General features: G+C 47.7%; 1 protein-coding gene and 1 long non-coding RNA gene across 13 annotated transcripts in view; one reads left to right on the top strand and one right to left on the bottom strand.

Annotated features, from left to right (window-relative positions):
• PTPN21 (protein tyrosine phosphatase non-receptor type 21) overlaps positions 1-18,078 on the bottom strand; it is an 82,850-nt gene that overhangs the window by 11,111 nt on the left and 53,661 nt on the right. For all 4 annotated transcript variants that reach the window (XM_027066363.2, XM_053224811.1, XM_027066364.2 and 1 more), the window contains exons 11-13: positions 8,592-8,652; positions 7,884-7,968; positions 2,468-3,882 (exon numbers count right to left, since the gene is read on the bottom strand). In XM_027066363.2, the coding sequence (XP_026922164.1) occupies positions 2,468-3,882; positions 7,884-7,968; positions 8,592-8,652 (1,561 nt within the window). The remainder of the gene's footprint in view (positions 1-2,467; positions 3,883-7,883; positions 7,969-8,591; positions 8,653-18,078) is intronic.
• On the top strand, positions 1,338-16,418 carry LOC106989908 (uncharacterized). 9 transcript variants are annotated; one of them, XR_008299594.1, is made up of 10 exons: positions 1,338-1,708; positions 5,073-5,166; positions 6,241-7,778; positions 8,146-8,274; positions 8,595-8,926; positions 11,764-11,846; positions 11,937-12,102; positions 12,237-12,304; positions 12,738-12,867; positions 15,731-16,418. It is a non-coding gene; the product is annotated as an uncharacterized LOC106989908 (long non-coding RNA). The 9 variants fall into 9 exon arrangements; XR_008299596.1 differs by having other exon boundaries at positions 1,339-1,708; positions 8,146-8,227; XR_008299593.1 differs by lacking the exon at positions 8,146-8,274 and having other exon boundaries at positions 1,356-1,708; positions 6,241-6,563; positions 7,576-7,778.

An 18,078-nucleotide genomic window follows, 5' to 3' on the forward strand; every position in this document is an offset into this window, starting at 1 on the left:
GAGGAAAGGGTGCCTGGGGGCTCAGTCGGTTAAGTGTTTGACTTTGGCTCACGTCATGATCTCATGGTTGATGAGTTCAAGCCTCGAGTTGGGCTCTGTGCTGACAGCTTGGAGCCTGCTTCGGATTCTGTGTCTCCTTCTCTCTCTCTGCCCCTCCCCTGCTCATGCTCTCTCTCTCTCTCTCTCTCAAAAATAAAAAATAAACATTAAAAAAAAAAAGTCAACAAGGAAGAAAACTTGTAATTTTAGAGAAGCAAGCTGATCAAAGTCCTCAGATTTAGGGGATCTTACTAGATCCCATTCAAAAGGGACAATAAGCTTGCATAGTGGACTCACTCAAAACAAGTATCATTTGGAGAAGTGACTCAGGTCACACATAAAAATGATGGAAAATTCTGGGGTGCCTGGGTGGCTCAGTTAGGCGTCTAACTTTGGCTCAGGTCATGATCTCACCCTCTGTGAGTTCAAGGCCTGCATCAGGCTCTGTGCCGACAGCTTAGAGCCTAGAGCCTGCTTCGGATTCTGTGTCTCCCTCGCTCTCTGCCCCTTTCCCACTTGCACTTTCTCTCTCTCTCTCTCTCAAAAAAAATAAACATTAAAAAAAAAAATGATGGAAAATTCTCAATATAATTAGGGAAAGAGGATTAAGTATGAAAGGGCCCTGTCCAGCTGGCTCAGGGACTTGGGTAGCATTACCTTTTGGAGACACATCCACACCCAGCCCCCACCGTGAATCACTGATCATGAACCCTTACCTTCCACTCCAGCTGACCTGAGACATTGGTCTTTACTGCTCAGGTAGATACAAATGTAATCTTAAGAAAAATTGAAAATAAGCTTCAAATTCAAACCCCCGATTCATTAAAAGCAAACACACTCTTGTCAAGTAGCTTCAGTCTACCTCTGCTAATCTATTTCATACACACTGTAACATTGTGTGGATTTTCTTCCCAGTTTATGAAGATCCTACTATACTTGTGCTGGGTCCTGAAGTTTGCATATGCGAACTATCAGAGGTGGGGGAGGAGTCCTGAGTCCTAGCTGCTGGGCGCTGACAGGAACTGGGAGACAGGATGGACAGGCTAATTAATGGCTTTTGCCAGATCCGAGGGCAGGGCCAGGGGAGGGCGTGCAGGCAGTGAGGGGCCAGAAGCCTGAGCGATGAAGCAAGAGGATTTAGAGCCACCACGCTTCCATAACAAAAGCACGAATGCATGGCCAAGGCTTGGGGACTCAGAAAGTTTCCGTGGAAAGCCAGAAAACAGCAAGGCTTAGAAAAACAACAGCTACTTAATAAAATATTATATACATTATACCTCAATGCAGAACAGCATAACTGACAAGAAAATAGGTTGCAGAGATAAGCATGGGTTTAAAATTCCAGTTCAGCCACCCACTAGCTGTGTAACCTTGGAAAAGTTACTAAACATCTCAGAGTCTGTTCTCTCTTCTGAAGGAACAATAGGCCTGTTGTAAACCAGACAGGCCTCGGCACATGGCAAGTGCTCGGGGGATGGCAGCTAGAGATGATGTTTGTATGCTCTTTTATATTTTGCCCCACATAAGCAAGCGCTTAACTGCAGGTTATTTGCTATACTGAGTATCAAAGAGCTGCATTTTCTCCAAGGGACCTTCCTGGGATCCTCGTTCACTTAATCTTTCTTTGAAAGAGACCTGGGGCTTTCGGGGGCCTGGGTGGCTCATTCAGGTAAGCATCTGACTTTTGGTTTCAGCTCAGGTCATGATCTCACGACCGGTTTGTGGGTTCCAGCCTGGCATGGTGCTCCAGGCTGACAGTGTGGCGCCTGCTTGGGCTTCTCTCTCTTTCTGCCCCTTCCCTGCTGGCTCGCTCTCTCACTCTCTCTCTCTCAAAATAAATACGCGTTCTTAAAAAATTAAAAAAATAAAGACCTGGAGCTTTCAAGGGTTTTGTCTTGACAAAGTGCCACCTTCCTAACTCCAGAATCACTCTTCAGCCCTCAGAGATCACACACACGGAATTCAAGCAGTATCCACACACTCGGACATCAGCAACACTTCTCTCCAGGGATGCTGCTCTCAGACACCATGCATCCCCCCGCTGCCGCATCAGCACAGTGTTTCTAACAAGTGGCTAACAAAGCAACCTCGCCTAAAGCGGGTGAAAGCTTAACTTCCTTTTCCTTAAGGCTGCATTGGCCAAACCTTTCATTTATTCTTTCCTCTCCATTCCAGAGCCTCTCGCGTTACATTTTCACTTCACCTAATTATCTCCAGCAAAACCACTAAAATTCTAACCGATCCAACTGATCCCCCTCATTTCCATAGATAATCCTCAAACTCAAAGTATTCCAAATAGGTCCAGAAATAGCGCGTGGGCGTGGGAGGCATGGGGGGATGAGAAGAACTCCAAGAGACAAAGCCGAACTGCCAGGAGTCAGAGTCAAGGACAGGACCCGGCCACACACTCGCCACGCATTCATCTTACCCCTAGCGGCGGAAGGCCTTCCACGACGTTCTTCTTTCCGGAGAGGAGATCTGACACCGGCCGCTGCTTCAGGGAGTCCCTCCTGGCTCGGTAGCGCCCCGACGTGGTGAGATCAGATTCGGACATGGAGGGCGTGAGCAGCCCCTCTCTGCGGGGTCGAAGGGCCTCCCCGAGATGGGGCCCGGGCTCGCGGCCGTGCAGGGGGCCCGGGCCCAGAGCGGCAGGGACCGGGGCGCAGGGCCCACGGGCCGGGCCAGGCGGAGGCTCGGGGGAGTGGCGGCCCCGCGGCGCGCGGGCCGGCAGCAGGGGCACCTCCAGCATGGCCACGTCCTCCTCCGGGTCCTCCTCGTCCTCGCTGCTGTGGATCAGCATGGTGGCGTCCGAGAGAGACTTCTTGTGGCCATAGCCCAGGCCTCCCTGCTCCTCCGCCTCGTCCCGCTCGGCCCTCTCGGGGAAGCCGCAGGGCTGGGAGCCCGCGGAGACAGGCCGCGGCGGCGGCGGCGGGTCAGCGGCCGAGGCGGACAGCGTGCGCTCCTTCAGCCGCAGGCCCTCGAGGCTGTGCGCCAGCCCGGCCACCTCGATGCTGTTCCTCTTGTGCAGGTGCGCGCGCCGGGCGGCCGTGAGCGGCTCGCTGACCTCCTGCAGGGAGTGCGCCACCGGCAGGCTGGCCTCCTGGAACGTCTGCACCGAATGGTGCACGCGCCTGGTGATGAGGTCGGGGTTGCTGCTGCTGATGTACGGGTGGCGGGACAGGTCCGGGGTGCTGTTGGCCGGCCGCGGGGGCGGGTAGGGCGGGGGCGGGCGGTACACCTGCGTGCGCATGATGTTAGGGGCCGGGTAGTCCTGCGCCTGCAGCTGCACGTTGGTCAGCTCGGGCACGCTGACGGCGCCCGCCACGGGCCGCCGCTCGGCGGGGTGCGGGTACGGGGACGGGCTGTGGAAACTGTAGTTGAGGCTGAACGGGTAGTGCGCCGACTGCGGGGAGGCAAAGTGCGCGTGCTCCCGAATCTCCGGCTGGCTGTAGACCAGCGCGTCGGGCCGGCTGTAGGCGTACGAGTTGCCGATGTTGAGGTTTCGCAGCGAGCGGCTCTGCCTTTCGGCGGGCACCATTCCCCGGTTGAGCTGCTTCATGACCGTCTCGTAATCCGGGGTCGGGCGGTACGACGGCGGGATCAGGGCACTGTGGCGGTGTGACGGCACGTAGTCGGGCCTCATGACGTCACTCCCAGTGATGCTCGGGTTGGAGGACATGGGGGAGGGCTGCAGGTAGGGCTGAGGGTTGTTCAGGGAGTTGGTGCTGTGCGCGCTGTATACGCTGCCGTTTCGGATCCGACCGCTGAGGTCAATCTGGGCTCGATCCAGACTCGTCTGGGAGTGGCAATAGTATCCATTCTGATTGGTGGCAAAGAGGTTATCTGGGAAACAAACACATTTAAAGCGAATGAGCTGGACCAGTTACTCTAGGCGGAAACTGAGATGTGCCCTGAACGCTGCTGACATTTTCGGTGTCGTTTACAAAAATCCATGCAGAAATAACCTGGCTTTACCCGGACTATCTGAATGACTGTGGGCACACTTTCTGGAGCCCGGGTGTCCTCATCTATAGAATGGTGATAGTTCTGCCTGCTCTAAGGGTGGTACTCAGCATCTCAACACCCCCCCCACCCCACCCCAGTAAAGATTAACCAAATCTAAATCCAATATTAAGAGTGCAGTTGTCTTTTTCTGAAAATCAAAAATGTGTTTTACTAGAGATGAAACAGACTTTCTGGAATTCTGGGTAGCTGGAGGCAGAGACACTGTTCAGGGCATTGGGCCACTAACTGCTCCCTTCCCCTGGTGGGGATGTGGCCTTGCTGATGTTGAGCTAGTTCAAGTACCAACCATCTATAAATACCTCCTTAAGTGGAATTCTAGGTTGTTTATGGGTTCTTCTAGAATGAAGACAGAAAGACAAGAACTCTGCGGGTTCTGCTTCTGCAGGTCCAACAGTGTCATCAGTTGCTATATACCTCACCAGGGCCCAGAAGCCAGGGAGAATCATCCTAAGCTAGTCACCCCTCTCCCCCACTGCCCACTCTAGCCCCCGTGCTCCAGTGAGATGGGGATCCACAGCTAGCAGAATCAGGAGCACCATCTCTTCTACAATGGCTGCCTGTGTGCCAGGTAAGGCTGGATGGAGGCATGTTTCTTCTGTCCAATCTGTGGTTCACTGGAAACACCATCACTATTGAGGGTGATTTCTCATGCTTCAAAGAGCAGCAGTCAGGTCCGTCAGGGAACAGTTGGCTTTGAAAAGTATTATTTTTGGGATTACAGAGCTGTGTGATGGTCTAGTGACTAGTGGTTATCGAAGTGAATATGTCAGTCTAGCGTATGGACTTTCCTCGGGTGGCACGCAAGCCAAGTAGAAACAGGGCTCAAACACACACTGTATTCTCCCTGCTGACACCGGTGCCTCACCATCCTGCACTCTTCCCACACCTGGAATGCTTTGCGACCTCGGAGTCCCTGGAGTCACTGGCACCACAGCCTCTCCCTGGTCCTTACTCCAGCCTGTCTGCACTGGCCTGATACCCACCCCTTCTGGTATCCCTGCCTGCAGGCTCCTCCCTGCACCCCACAGGACATCCCTTTGGGAGCCCGTGTGTGCAGAAGACTATGCTGAGCACTGATGGGGGTAAAAGATGGGAATCCAGGTGAGTAAAGGGGAAAAATGTATATGAAAGTCACAATTCAAGGACATGTTACACTACAAGGAGATAAGTGTGACGGGTCCACACGGGAGGACAGAAGGATCACTTCCAGCTTGGGCTGGGTTGATGGGGACAGGGAGGAGAGAATCAAGAACACCCTCACAAAAAATACAGCATTCAAGTGGCCTTTGGGGCAGTGGGGAGGGCCTGCCTGGCTTTCAGCAGCAGCCAGTCAGCCAGTGGGTGCAGGATTACCCTTCCTCACCCCGTGGCCTATGCCAGGCATGGTCATATGACTAGCAGAGGCCAAGGGAAAGGGAGCAGAAGATTGAGAGACAGTTTCCATGCCCCCCTGCCCCCACCACCCTGACCAGTGTTCTAGATGGAAGAGGCCCCTCCAGCAGGAACACAGGGGCAGGCAGGTGGGGAGCAGAGCCCTCCTGCCTGCGCACGACAGCCAGGTAACCTGAGCAAGAAGTCACCTTTACTGCATGGGCCACAAGAGTTCCCACAGCCCAGCCTCACCGACCCGAGGGGAACCAGACACGTGGGCAGGAGAGTACACTACGGGGTCGTGTCAGGGCAAAGGGCGTTCTGGGTGACAGGGCAGCTCGGACAAGGCTGGGAGACCACTTGTGGAGGGCATCCTCGGTTCGGCTGGAGCACAGCGGGAAGGAAGACTGGAAAAGGAGTGTTGGGAATCTGCATGGAGAGGGTGGCACCCCAGGCAGAGGAATGAGAGGAATGGGGAGATGAGAAGAGCCCGGCACTCTCGTGTCCAGCAAACTGGGGAGAGTGCAGGCTGAAGATGGGGCTACAGCTAGCCATGGGGCTGGACTAAACCAGGAGAAGAAGGCCAGGGAGACGGAAGGGATATATGGAGCTAGAGGCAAAAGCATGTGTAACGACTGGGTGTTGAGGGCAAAAAAAAAAAAAAAAAAGGCCAAATTACATGCAGTTTGGAATCCAAGTAACCAGGACAGCGACTTCGTCACAAAGATGAAATAAGGACAAAGGGGAGAGGGACAGGCTTATGGGGTAGAATGATGAGCTGAAATTTAACGTTTTCATTTTCAGCTCATTGTAATCGCAGATACTGTAAGCTAGCACCCCACAGAGGGCTGTCCGTGTAGTGGCCCCTAAACTGTGACTCTGAGACAGATGGCAGTGCAGGGCCCAGGACCAAGGACAGGTGGGAAACACAGATGTGACAACCGTCCCTGCTGAAATCTGAAACGTGGATGGGCTGCTGTGGGAGCCTGCCCAGGGAGGGAAGAAGGCCACAGGCAGATGTTCCCAGGCAGCGAACAACGCTGATGGCACAGGAGGAGGAGGAGGAGGGGAGGGAAAACCAGAGCACTTAAAAGAGACTGTTCAGGAGAGAAATCTGGGACGTGCTGGTGAGGAGGACGCGTGGGGCGCTGGGGACCTGGGAGGGCAGCGGAAGGAATAAACGGGTAACAACCACACAGACACTACTCTCAGAAGCAGCAGGCGGAAAAGGGAGGGGAACAGTAACTCCGACCACTGGTGGAAGAGAGAGGCGTGGCAAGGACAAAGTATTAGGATATCTGCAGACCGAGGAAAAGGGCAGAGTGGTGAGGTAACTCTAACAATGCAGAGAGAAGAGTCTTTACCCAGAGGTGGAGCACCTGGAGGTGCAGAACCAGACGAGCGCAGGGTGCAAGGAGAGGGCAGTGAGGAAGGCAGAAAATACCGAGGTGCACACTCTGGGAATCCACCCCTGAAGCGCTGTTCCCCTATGGCCTACCAGCCTACCTCACTGGAAATTGTCATCTGTGCACGTAAGGCCCGCACACAACACACTCACAACCTACGTCTGGTCCCTTCACACATCACTTCTACCAGTTTCCTACGCGAGAGTCCAACCATACCCCTCCTCTCCCCAATGCCCTTCCTCATTCTGTGCCATGGCATCCACTGTCCCCCCCAAACCAGGGGTAGCAATCCCAATCAACTGCCCGCCTCTCTCTCCAGCTGTCTAAATCCACCCGTCTTTCCAGAAAGCCCTTCTCAATCTCCCCAACAGGATGAGACTCTCTTCACATAATTGCTTGCCCTCTCCCCTCAAAACAATCACGTTCTCTTTGTATTTATTTGTGTACTAGTCTTATCCCCTACTATTAAAGTTTCTTAAGATGTGGAACTACTTCTCTGCACTCAATCTCCTTGGCTTTTAGAGCCCTGTACACAGGGTAGAGAGTAAATGTCTGTGAATGAATGCTTGACATTCAGCTTTGGAGGCACTGCCTTAAATACAGCTCGCTCTACTAATCAAGTGAAAAATAAAAATAAATAAATAAAAATAAAGTTGAAATGTTTAAAGCTTTACAATGGGAAGCTCTCGGGCAGGAAAAAAAAACAAAACGAGCTTGGGATATCTTGTGCCAGAAACAAGGAAGCACTCAAAGGCTAACGGGGGAGTATCAGCAGGACACAGGAGCCGGCCGAAAGGAGCTCCCATGGGCCGAACTCTGGATCATCTGGGTATCAACATCTGATACTGCATATTGCGACACATTTTAAGAAACTGAATCTAATGGCAGCTCCTTCTACGAATCCAGGATGGCTATAACCGTGAAAACAATTGCAAGGTAACATCAGCCAAAAACTGTCCTGGCTCCAAGATCTCCAAGTCTTCATAGATTTATTCAGAGTATAATAATTTTATACAGCATTTCAGAAATAGTGTACTTTACCTTGGGAGGAAGTGTATGGTTCTGTATAATGTCCATTATAATGCAGCTGGGGCTGGGGAGGCATCACATAGGACTGGGGCTTAGGCTAAGGAATGGAAAGTTGGAAACAGAGTTAAAATACATTGCTACCTATGTAATATATGTAAAGTAAGTCTCTGCTGGTTTCTTTCTTTCCATTAAAAAACTTCTAAGGAAGTTAAATATATTATATAGAAAATACACATGGAGACCCTGTAGCTCTTACCATATTTATCACTTTCAGTGTCTCCCAGAATGACAATGCCAAGCCCTGTACAGTGGTATCAGACATCAGAGATCACAAGAAAACAAGCTGTATCCAAAAAGTTAAGAGCAAGAAGGAACAAAGTTTCCTGAATACTTATATAAACATGTGAATATAAAAAGCTTTTATGTAGTATATTTAACCTTCTCAGGCAAAATTAGCTAGTATTTTAAAGCAAAGATTACTCTTTGCTAATAGTCGAAAATTGTAGTATTAGGTTGGACCTAATATTTAAATGTGTAATAACATAAATATTACATAAATATTAAGCTCAGCCTACTGCCGTTTCTTTGGTTAAAAACAATCTAATACCAGCACACTTTTGTGGTCCAACTAAAAATTAACACTATCCAAAGGATCTTTTATTAAGGAAGATGACATCACTAAAACAAAAAAAAGCAATCATAATTTTCCTTCTTTCTTACCAGAGACACCCTTGAAGATGACCTCCTCCGAACTGGGTTCACTGTGACAGTCTGGGTTTGCCTGTAAAAATAAGACGTGTCACTGAGACATACGTACACACAGATTTCCTAATTTTGCCAAAGTAAATCAATAAGAAGGTAAAATGATAAATCTGCTAAAGTAAAAAGAAGATAAAACTAACCCAATCATAAATTAGAGAAAAGGAAGGAGACTCTCTTGTCCTCACTTGGGGCCTCCCTACTCTGTGGCTACCCAGAAACCCCCCTCGCCCCCCCTCCAGGGTTTGAGCCTCCTGATGCAGCAACATCTGCCTGGACAATGAGAGGATCAGCAGGTACGTCTTTTCCTGGTCTATCAGGTAGAACCTCTGGAATGAGCATAAGCAGAGAGGGAAAGTGGCAAGGCTTGATCACCCACAACATGTCACAGAAGCAAGATTCGGTGCACACGTATCTCTCCCGTGGGCCTGGGTTAGCTCTGGGCACCTCCACTAACAGTCCTGAGGGATAACCACCAAATGCCAGCCCAGAAGCCTGAAGCAATGGGACAGGCCTGTAGCTAAAATCTGCTAACCACATCCTACAAACATAATCAAGAGGGGAGTTTATAACTTTGGTAACTTAATCCGGATTTCCTGTAAGAAACTAAGAGAAAACAAAAAATAGAAAATTTGGTTCAGTGGGCCCGTGGTACACCCATTTGGCTTTTCTATGCAAGAAACTTCTCTCTGCTTTTATTTTTTTTAATGTTTTTAAGTTTATTTATTTATTTTTAGAGAGACAGAGACAGTGCAAGTAGGGGAGGGACAGAGAAGGAGGGAGGGAGGGAGGGAGGGAGGGAGGGAGGGAGAGAGAGAGAGAGAGAGAGAGAGAGAGAGAGAGAGAGAGAGAATTCCAAGCAGGCTCCATGCTGCCAGTGCAGAGCCCAATGCAGGGCTCGAACTCACGAAACTGCGAGATCATGACTTGAGCCGAAACCAAGAGTCAGATGCTCAACTGACTGAGCCACCCAGGCATCACTGATTGGTTTTAAGTGTATTTTGTAGAAACAAATGAGAATATTAACAAGTGCAGACTGACATTTATCAGATAATTTGAGATTTTAAACTATTCCCATCAAGTTCCATCTTTGAATAAATAATTACATCAAAAAGGAACAAGACACAAAAAAACCCATGTGTAATTTTATCACTTAAAATTTTTTTTAATGTTTATTTATTTTTGACACAGAGAGAGTGCGAGTAGAGGGAGGGGCAGAGAGAGAGGGAGACACAGAATCTGAAGCAGGCTCCACACTGTCAGCACAGAGCTTGACGCAGGGCTTGAAGTCACAAACCGTGAGATCATGACCTGCACCAAAGTCAGATGCCCAACCGACTGAGCCACCCAGGCGCCCCTAATTTTATCACTTTTAAACAGAGTCAGGATGTTTTTGTTTTATGTGCGATTTATTGCAAATAAGATCTAGGAACCTAAACATAGGATTTTTGGCTTTGTTGAGACTTACATAATTTTCTCAAAGCACTTTTTAATTAAAAAAAAATTTTTTTTTAAGTAAGCTCTATGCTCAATGGGGCTAGAACTCACAACCCCAAGATCAAAGTTTGTATGCTCTACTGACTGAGTCAGCCAGGAACCTCTCAAAGCACTTTTTTTTTTAATTGATGAAATAAATACGTAAATGTTTATTTATTTTTGAGAGAGAGAGAGAGAGAGAGAGAGAGAGAGAGAGAGAGAGGGGGAGGGACCATGAGCAGGAGGGGCAGAGAGAGAGGCAGACACAGAATACGAAGTAGGCTCCAGGCTCTGAGCCGTCAGTACAGAGCCCAACGTGGGTCTGGAACCCACGAAATGTGAGATCATGACCTGAGCTGAAGTCGGATGCTTCCCAGGTGCCCCACAAAGAACAAAGGTTTTTTCAAAAAAACCTTCCACCATCTGTTTCTGGGTCATGAGCTTATGTGACACATAAATACTAATTACAAAAGTATTTTGTGACCTTTGGTTATAGTGTTCTAAGGACTAATTACTAGAAAATCCAGAATCACAAGGTAAACACTCAGTCCATTTAATCAACAAATTTATCATAATCTTAGCATCCTAACAATTAGTATCCTATATTCAAACCCTGAAAATTAGCTTATTTTTATAAGACTTTTGAGATAAAATAAAACTAGTGTTTATTATTTCTGATTAAAAACCATCACCAAATTGGGGCACCTGATGGATGGGTCAGTCTGTTAAGTGTCTGGCTCTTGATATCAGCTCAGATCATGATCTCAGGGTTCATGAGTTCAAGCCCCGCATTGGGCTCTGCGCTGACAGTGCAGGGCCTGCTTGGGATTATCTCCCTCTCTCTGTCCTTCCCCCACTTGCTCACGCACGCTCTCTCTCTCTCTCTCTCTCAAAATAAATAAATACATAAAACTTTAAATTAAAAAAAAAAAAACATCACCAAATTAGAGGACACTTATATTTACAACTACATGGATGGAGCTAGAATCTATTATTATGCTAAGCGAAATAAGTCAATCAGAGAAAGACAAATACCATATGATTTCACTCATATGTGGAATTTAAGAAACAAAACGGATGAACATCTGAGAAGGGGGAGTGGAAAGAAGAGAGGGAAACAAACCACAAGAGACTCAATGATACAGAACAAACTGAGGGTTGATGGAGGAAGGTGGATGGGGGATGGGCTGGATGAGTGATGCTAAGGAGGGCACTTGTGATGAGTACTGGGTGTTGTATACAAGTGATGAATCACTGAAGTCTACTCCTAAAATCAATACTGTACTGTATCTTAACTAAAATTTAAATATTAAAGAAAAGAAAGAAAAAAAAGAAAAGAAAAAACTGTCACCAAATATTGGGCTTTAATGAAACTAGGGTGGTACCGACTCAGTGACAACGTTAGAATAAGGGAACATAAGAGCAATCTGAAAAATGGTCCCCCCCCCAAATAAAAACTGCTTCTGTGATAAAGGGGATACTCCAGCTCAGCAGAGAGAAGGTAGGTTTTTGGTACAATGGACCATTTATAAAAAGTTCAAGTGTCATTAAAACCATCTAAGAAAGCACGATGACATGCATTTAAAAGTTAGAAATTTAAATATGAAGTCATAAGTGAACTTACAGAAAACATAAATTCTTCTATTATATACCATAGGCTGAACATCTATCTAAACACAAGACCAATAAGAAATTACAAAGGAAAAAAAAAACGAGTGCTCATCAGGAACTTAACATCAGGTGACTACAACTGCTTTTTTACTAGTTGATTTTTTTAAATTAAATGCTTTTTGTAATAATTTTCTTTCATTATCATCAAAATGTGTTAAGGTTGTTGCTAAAGAAGAAGTGTCTCTTTTCCAAAGAATATTCCATCTGCCAGAATTTATGTAACTCAATGACACAACCAATGTGAATTCTGTCAGGCTGCAAGAATACCTGTTAACAACCACCAAAGCATTATCAGTCCTAATGGAGGCCTCCTCGGGGAAACAAGGTGGGAAGGTGCACCGTGTTGTTTTATTGAACGCTCACTCACTGTACATTAAAACACTCCTTAAAATCAGCATCCACGATCTGAAGGCATTTTGTAGCCTTGAAGTTTACTTTGCCTCTGCTTATTCCCCATAGGTTTAGGCAGAAGTGGGTCCTCTGAAGCTCGCATTTAGTCCACTGTTCAAATGGACTGAACTTTTAAGGTACTATAAATTCAAAATTCAGAGACGGGAAGAAAGGGCTGGTAGAGTACAACAACATGTCCCGAGTTGCCCAGCCTCGGGCAAAAATAAAACTTGAATGTGTTAAATTAAAAATGCAGAGATGCAGAGCTTAGAAGCATAGGCAGGAACTCCCACACGCAATATCTATTTTGGCGCCCTTGCTGGGAGCACCCGGTGTGGAAGCGACTCTGCCCGCTGCAGATGCTGCTTCTTGCTAAACACAAACAAACTGAACATGTCTTTGTCCCGCCAAACGGTCTGGCTAGGCAGCCTTGCCATCGGTTCTAATAGTCTATCTCCCCTCCCCTTTCTTCCTGCTGCCGTTCTTGTAAATGCAGCTTACTGAGAGGTCAGCCATCCTTACCTGAGTGTACAAGAGAAAATGGCATAACTGCTGGTTGGTGTTTTCCAGACTCTGGGGGCAGTTACTGTGCTGATGGGTGCTGCTAAAAATGAGACAGCTGAAGAACTCTTAGGGGAAAAAAAAATCACTGGAATGTGTGCACCGGAGAAGACAAACTAAGTATATGCTGCTGGCCCAGGTAAAATGAATATTACTTACTGAAGCAGCGCTAAGGGCTGAACGTGATTATTTCACGGAATCTGAACAACACCACCATAAAGGATGCCAGTTATTATCTGGATTTTACAGACAAGGAAACGGATACTTAGATTAAGGGAACTGCTCTTGGTCACATGACAAATAAGTAGCAGAACCGGCACCGGAACCAGGCAGGTCTGTCAGGTTATGGAGCGCAGGCTCCTAGCGACTGATTATTTTCCCACCCCCTCCCCAGCCCCAGCCGATCTGTAAGCTCCATGGAGGCGCGAGGACATAAAGGTATCACTGGTGCCTGGCACAAAAGGAAGGCCTCAAATGTTTGCCAAACAAATGAGTGACACCGTGAGTGAAGGACTGAAGTAGATACCGATTACTGAGCATTTACAGTTGAGCTCGTTTCTTTTTTTTTTTTTTTTTAAGTTTATTTATTCTGAGAGAGAGAGAGAGAGAGAGCGAGCGCGCAAGCAGAGTGGGGGACAGAGAGAGAATCCCAGACAGGCTTCACACTGACAATGCATAGCCAGATGCGGGACTCCAACTCTTGAAACTGTGAGATCAGACGCCTAACCAACTGAGCCACCCAGGCATGCCGGACTCCTATTTCTAAGAGCTGTCTCAATTTCGCTGTGTGAGCTTCCTTTCTTATTGGTTTATAGCTAGTGAAGAGGAGACTGTGGTGAATGAAAAATGTGTTGGATGGTGGAAATACCTACAAATGTTGGTCTCAATGACTTTCTCTGATGGGATAGGGTTACTTCATCTTCTTCCAGGCCTCCTCCAGGCTCTTCAAACCCTGCAGTGGGCTTACAAGAAAGTGCAGCCCCATTCCCCTCCAGGAAGCACCTCCTCCAGTCAGTGTTCTGGCCAGAGTTTCCAGAACAAAAGTGGGCACACATACCAGCCCTGTGACTAGGCTCAGCAAGCAGCCTGCCAGTGACTGAAATTCAGCTTTCCCTCTAGACTAAGTCTCTTGAAGCCTTTATCACATGGCTCTACAGCTTGGGGGATACCAACCTCCCCAAAAATGTTTCTCTCCCAGTCTTTTTCTCATATGAATTAGAGAGACTGATTACAGCAGGACCAATTCTGAGGTCTGGAAGAAGGTTTGTGACCTAACAGATTGACATTATTTCATTTAATTCCTAATCCAACCCTAAAGGAATAGTCACATTCTTCTCTCATTTAAAAAAAATTTTTTTTTAATGTTTTTATTTTATTTTTGAGAGAGACACAGTGAGAGCAGGGGAGGGGCAGAGAGAGAGGGAGACAGAATGTGAAGCAGGCTCCAGGCTCTAAGCTGTCAGCGCAGAGCCCGACGAGGGGCTTGAACTCACAGACTGCAAGATCATGACCTGAGCCGAAGTCAGATGCCCAACCAATTGAGCCACCCAGACGCCCCATTCTTCTCTCATTTTTAAGGCTTGGGTGACATCAAAAGCTGATTCTGCTACTTAAAGTACCTTGCTTATTATTATTTTTAAAGCTTTATTTTGAGAGAGAATGCGCACGTGCACACGTGAGTAGGGGAGGGGCAAAGAGAGAGGGAGAGAGAATCCCAAGCAGGCTCTGTGCTGATGGCACAGATGCAGGGGCTCGAACTCACGAACCAGGAGATCACGAACCGGGAGATCACGACCTGAGCTGAGATCAAGAGTCTGCCGCTTAACCGACTGAGCCACCCAGGTGCCCCTAAAGTACCTTGTTTAAAAGTGGAGGGAAGGAGCAAGTCATTCTATAAATTCTAAAATATACTCATCTGGGTCAAGTTTGGATGAATCAAATGAGGCCATCCAAAACACCATTTTATTATATGTCAGGACCAGCAGGGGGTGGGGCGGAGGACAACACTCTAGGAGCAAAATCCTCTTTCTATACAAGTAGAATCATCTCCTGAGACCCCAGGTGCCCCAGGCTGACCCAGCCATCCAGAATCCACTGTCCAATTTCAGGCTTAATGCAGTTTCATCAGATGCCCATCACACTATCGGCTGACCCATCTGGACCATGAGAATGAATCTACCAATACTTCAGGATCATTATAATATTAAATGTGACTGAACAGTCTAGGTTGAGAGCCTTAAAAGAAATGACCATAGGGGCACCTGGGTGGCTAAGTCGGTTAAGCATCTAACTTCAGCTCAGGTCATGATCTACTAGTTTATGGGCTCCAGCCCTGTGTTGGGCTCTGTGCTGACAGTTTGAAGCCTGGAGCCTGCTTCAGATTCTGTGTCTCCCCCTCTCTCTGCCCCTCCTCTGCTCACGTGCTCTCTCTCAAAAATAAATAACATTAAAAAAAAATTTTTTTTTAAAGAAATGACCATAAAATTTAAAGTTATTTTCAGTTTTATCACCCATCAAAACATTAAAAGCTAAGAATTCATTTACTTCACCTGAGAGCAAGTGCTGATAGTGAACTGTGTTAGTTTCCTACAGAATGAAGCAGGGATCCTCCATGAATGGCTCATGGATATGGACTTCCTTAAATGTACTGGATGTACAGAGATTAAAAACAAAATATGGAAAATACTCCTTCAAACATAATTATTTCATCTCTGAAACACTCGTATGTTTTCTTTATAAAGATATATGCAACTGAAGGCCCTATGAATGCAATTTTATTTATGTTTAGCAAGAAACAGCAATATGACTAAACTTAGATTTCTAAAACTGAATTTCTTTCTTTTCCATCTGAACTTTAAAATCATTAGCAGGTGATGATTTGCCAAAAAAAACTCCTTAAGAAAAAAGGCATTAACACCAACCTATATGGATGCCTACTTGGAAAGAGATTGTAGTTTGCAGTTTATTCCAAATGATTGATTTGATTCTCCATTATTTTCCAGAGGAGGAATCACTGAAGAAATGATGGTTCAATATTATAAATACTCTTAAACTTATGAAAAGTTTGTGTTCTGACAGAGGGCGTATCTACTGCTTGGATCTCAGAACACTACTTCTCCATGAAAATAATGTCACACGTGATTAGGTAACCAGGCCAGTCCAGGAGAGCCCCAAATGTGACCGCTGTGGACTAGTAGCACCGCTGAATCTGGCCACCAGGGGAAGCACATTCATGCACAAATACATCCGGAGCCGCACGCCAGCAGCCGGCAGAGAAAGCAGGGCTCCCCCTCCCGGTCAGTCAGTGCTTTGCACATCCCACCACCAGAGGAACAGTGGGACTCAGAGAAAAACACGCCTATGTGGTGTCCAGGGAGGAAGGGAGGGGAGGAGGACTGGGGCTGAGGGGCTAATCTTTAGCTGGCTCCCCTGCAGGGTCATCCCTGGTCATTTCCTTTTCCTTCCTGAGTCCCAAAGACGGGCCTGCCCTGTGCATGGTTATTCCTAACCAGTTTCTCTTCACACCTTGGCTCCCTATAAAACAGAAAGCACTTCCACAGCCTTTCCTCTTCCTTCCTGGCCTTAAGGGACAAATGTCCTTTCAAGATCCCCCCCCCCCCCAAATTATAATCAGTAGTAAAAGGAAATCAACAAGGAACAAAAGGGCTCTTCTCCCCTCTCATACCCATCTCTCTCACTCAGGCTTCCATCATTCACTAAGCCTTAGGTACAAGATGCCTTGCCAGACACTGGGGCACCACTGGACAAGACGGACAAACCAAGTCCACGTAGAACAGCAGGCACACGACGCGCTAGCAGCCTGGCGTGGTGGTTGGCAGCACCGGTTGTGCCGCAGGGCCACGACAGTGGGGGTCTCTGAACCTTCATCTACGAAAAGACATTAAGAATTGCACCAAAGGGGCGCCTGGGTGGCTCAGTCGGTTGAGCGTCCGACTTCAGCTCGGGTCATGATCTCACGGTTCGTGAGTTTGAGCCCCGCGTCAGGCTCAGGGCTGATGGCTCGGAGCCTGGAGCCTGCTTCTGATTCTGTGTCTCCCTCTCTCTCTCTGCCCCTCCCCCATTCATGCTCTGTCTCTCTCTGTCTCAAAAATAAATAAATAAATAAATAAATAAATAAATAAATAAATAAATAAATAAAAGAATTGCACCAAACAGGGCTGTTGTAGAGGTTAAAGGAAATAATGCTTGACATAGAGGAAATACCTACTGAATCAGAAAGTGGTAGAAAACAACCAGAACTTTGAGAATGGCACTGAGGACTTAGCAAACTAAATGCACGGTGGCCTCCAGGACGGCTGCACTTAAACTGGATCTGGAAGAACAACCAAGAGTCTGCCAGAGAAGGGGAGAAAGAGTGCATTCCAGCAAGGCCTGGGGCTGCAAGAGGCATCAGCATTGTAGGAGCTATGGGCACCAGGGCCAGCATCAAGGGCAGATGAGCCCAGAGGAGGATCACGGGAGTCTTGTGCTTAATGTCGCAGCTAAGGAAGGGGGGGTGGGGGGGTAGACAGGCTCCGATGCGGTTCTGAGCTGTAACTTTGGAAGAAGTGCTACACCTTTTGCTCATCCATCCAGAAAACTGGCTGGAGCCAGGGGAGGTGGGCCCGAGAGCCAGATGAGAGGCAGCTGCAATGGGACAGGGGAAAAAGGACAGCATAGAGAAAGCTTGTAGGGATGAAGCAAAACCTTCCAAGTCTCAGTTTAGAGGTCACTCTGCTGAGAAGCCTTTCCTACGTTGGCAGTTCTGAGTTAGGTACCCTTTCTCCAAAGGGCCCCTGTGGCACCACGGGCATCCCAAATCAGACCTCTTAACATGCATTTCTATAGATTCCTTCAACAAATTCATCAAGGCCTGCTGTGGGCCAGCCCCTTATTCAGCACTGGGAACACAGGGGTTAATAAGAGAGTGTCGGCCCTCTGCGGCTCTCCGTGCTGCTGTGGCGCTTACCTGCTGAGAACAAGTAAACAAGCAGATATACAAATTCAGGTGGTACTAAGTACTATGATGAAGAATCAAATAGGGCAAGGGGATACAGAGAGATAGGTAGGCAGGGAAGGGGTCCCCAGGGCAGCTACGGTCAGCCTCTCTGAAGAGGGCCTCCTCTGATCAGACAACTGATGTAGTGGGAGAATGAGGCATGCAAAGGAAAAGCATTTCAGGCAGAGGAAGGGGCAAGCACAGCGTCTGCAAGGGCAGAACATGTTCACAGACCAGAAAGGACACTAGTGTGGCTGAGAAAGGGTGAGCAGGAGGAGGGTGTGAAGGAAATAAGGCAGGAACCAGGCAAGGACCAGATCGTGGACAGCTTTGTGCTTTCAAGTATGATGA

This window comes from Acinonyx jubatus, chromosome B3 (assembly GCF_027475565.1).
Source record: "Acinonyx jubatus isolate Ajub_Pintada_27869175 chromosome B3, VMU_Ajub_asm_v1.0, whole genome shotgun sequence".
Classification (NCBI taxonomy): Eukaryota; Metazoa; Chordata; class Mammalia; order Carnivora; family Felidae; genus Acinonyx; species Acinonyx jubatus.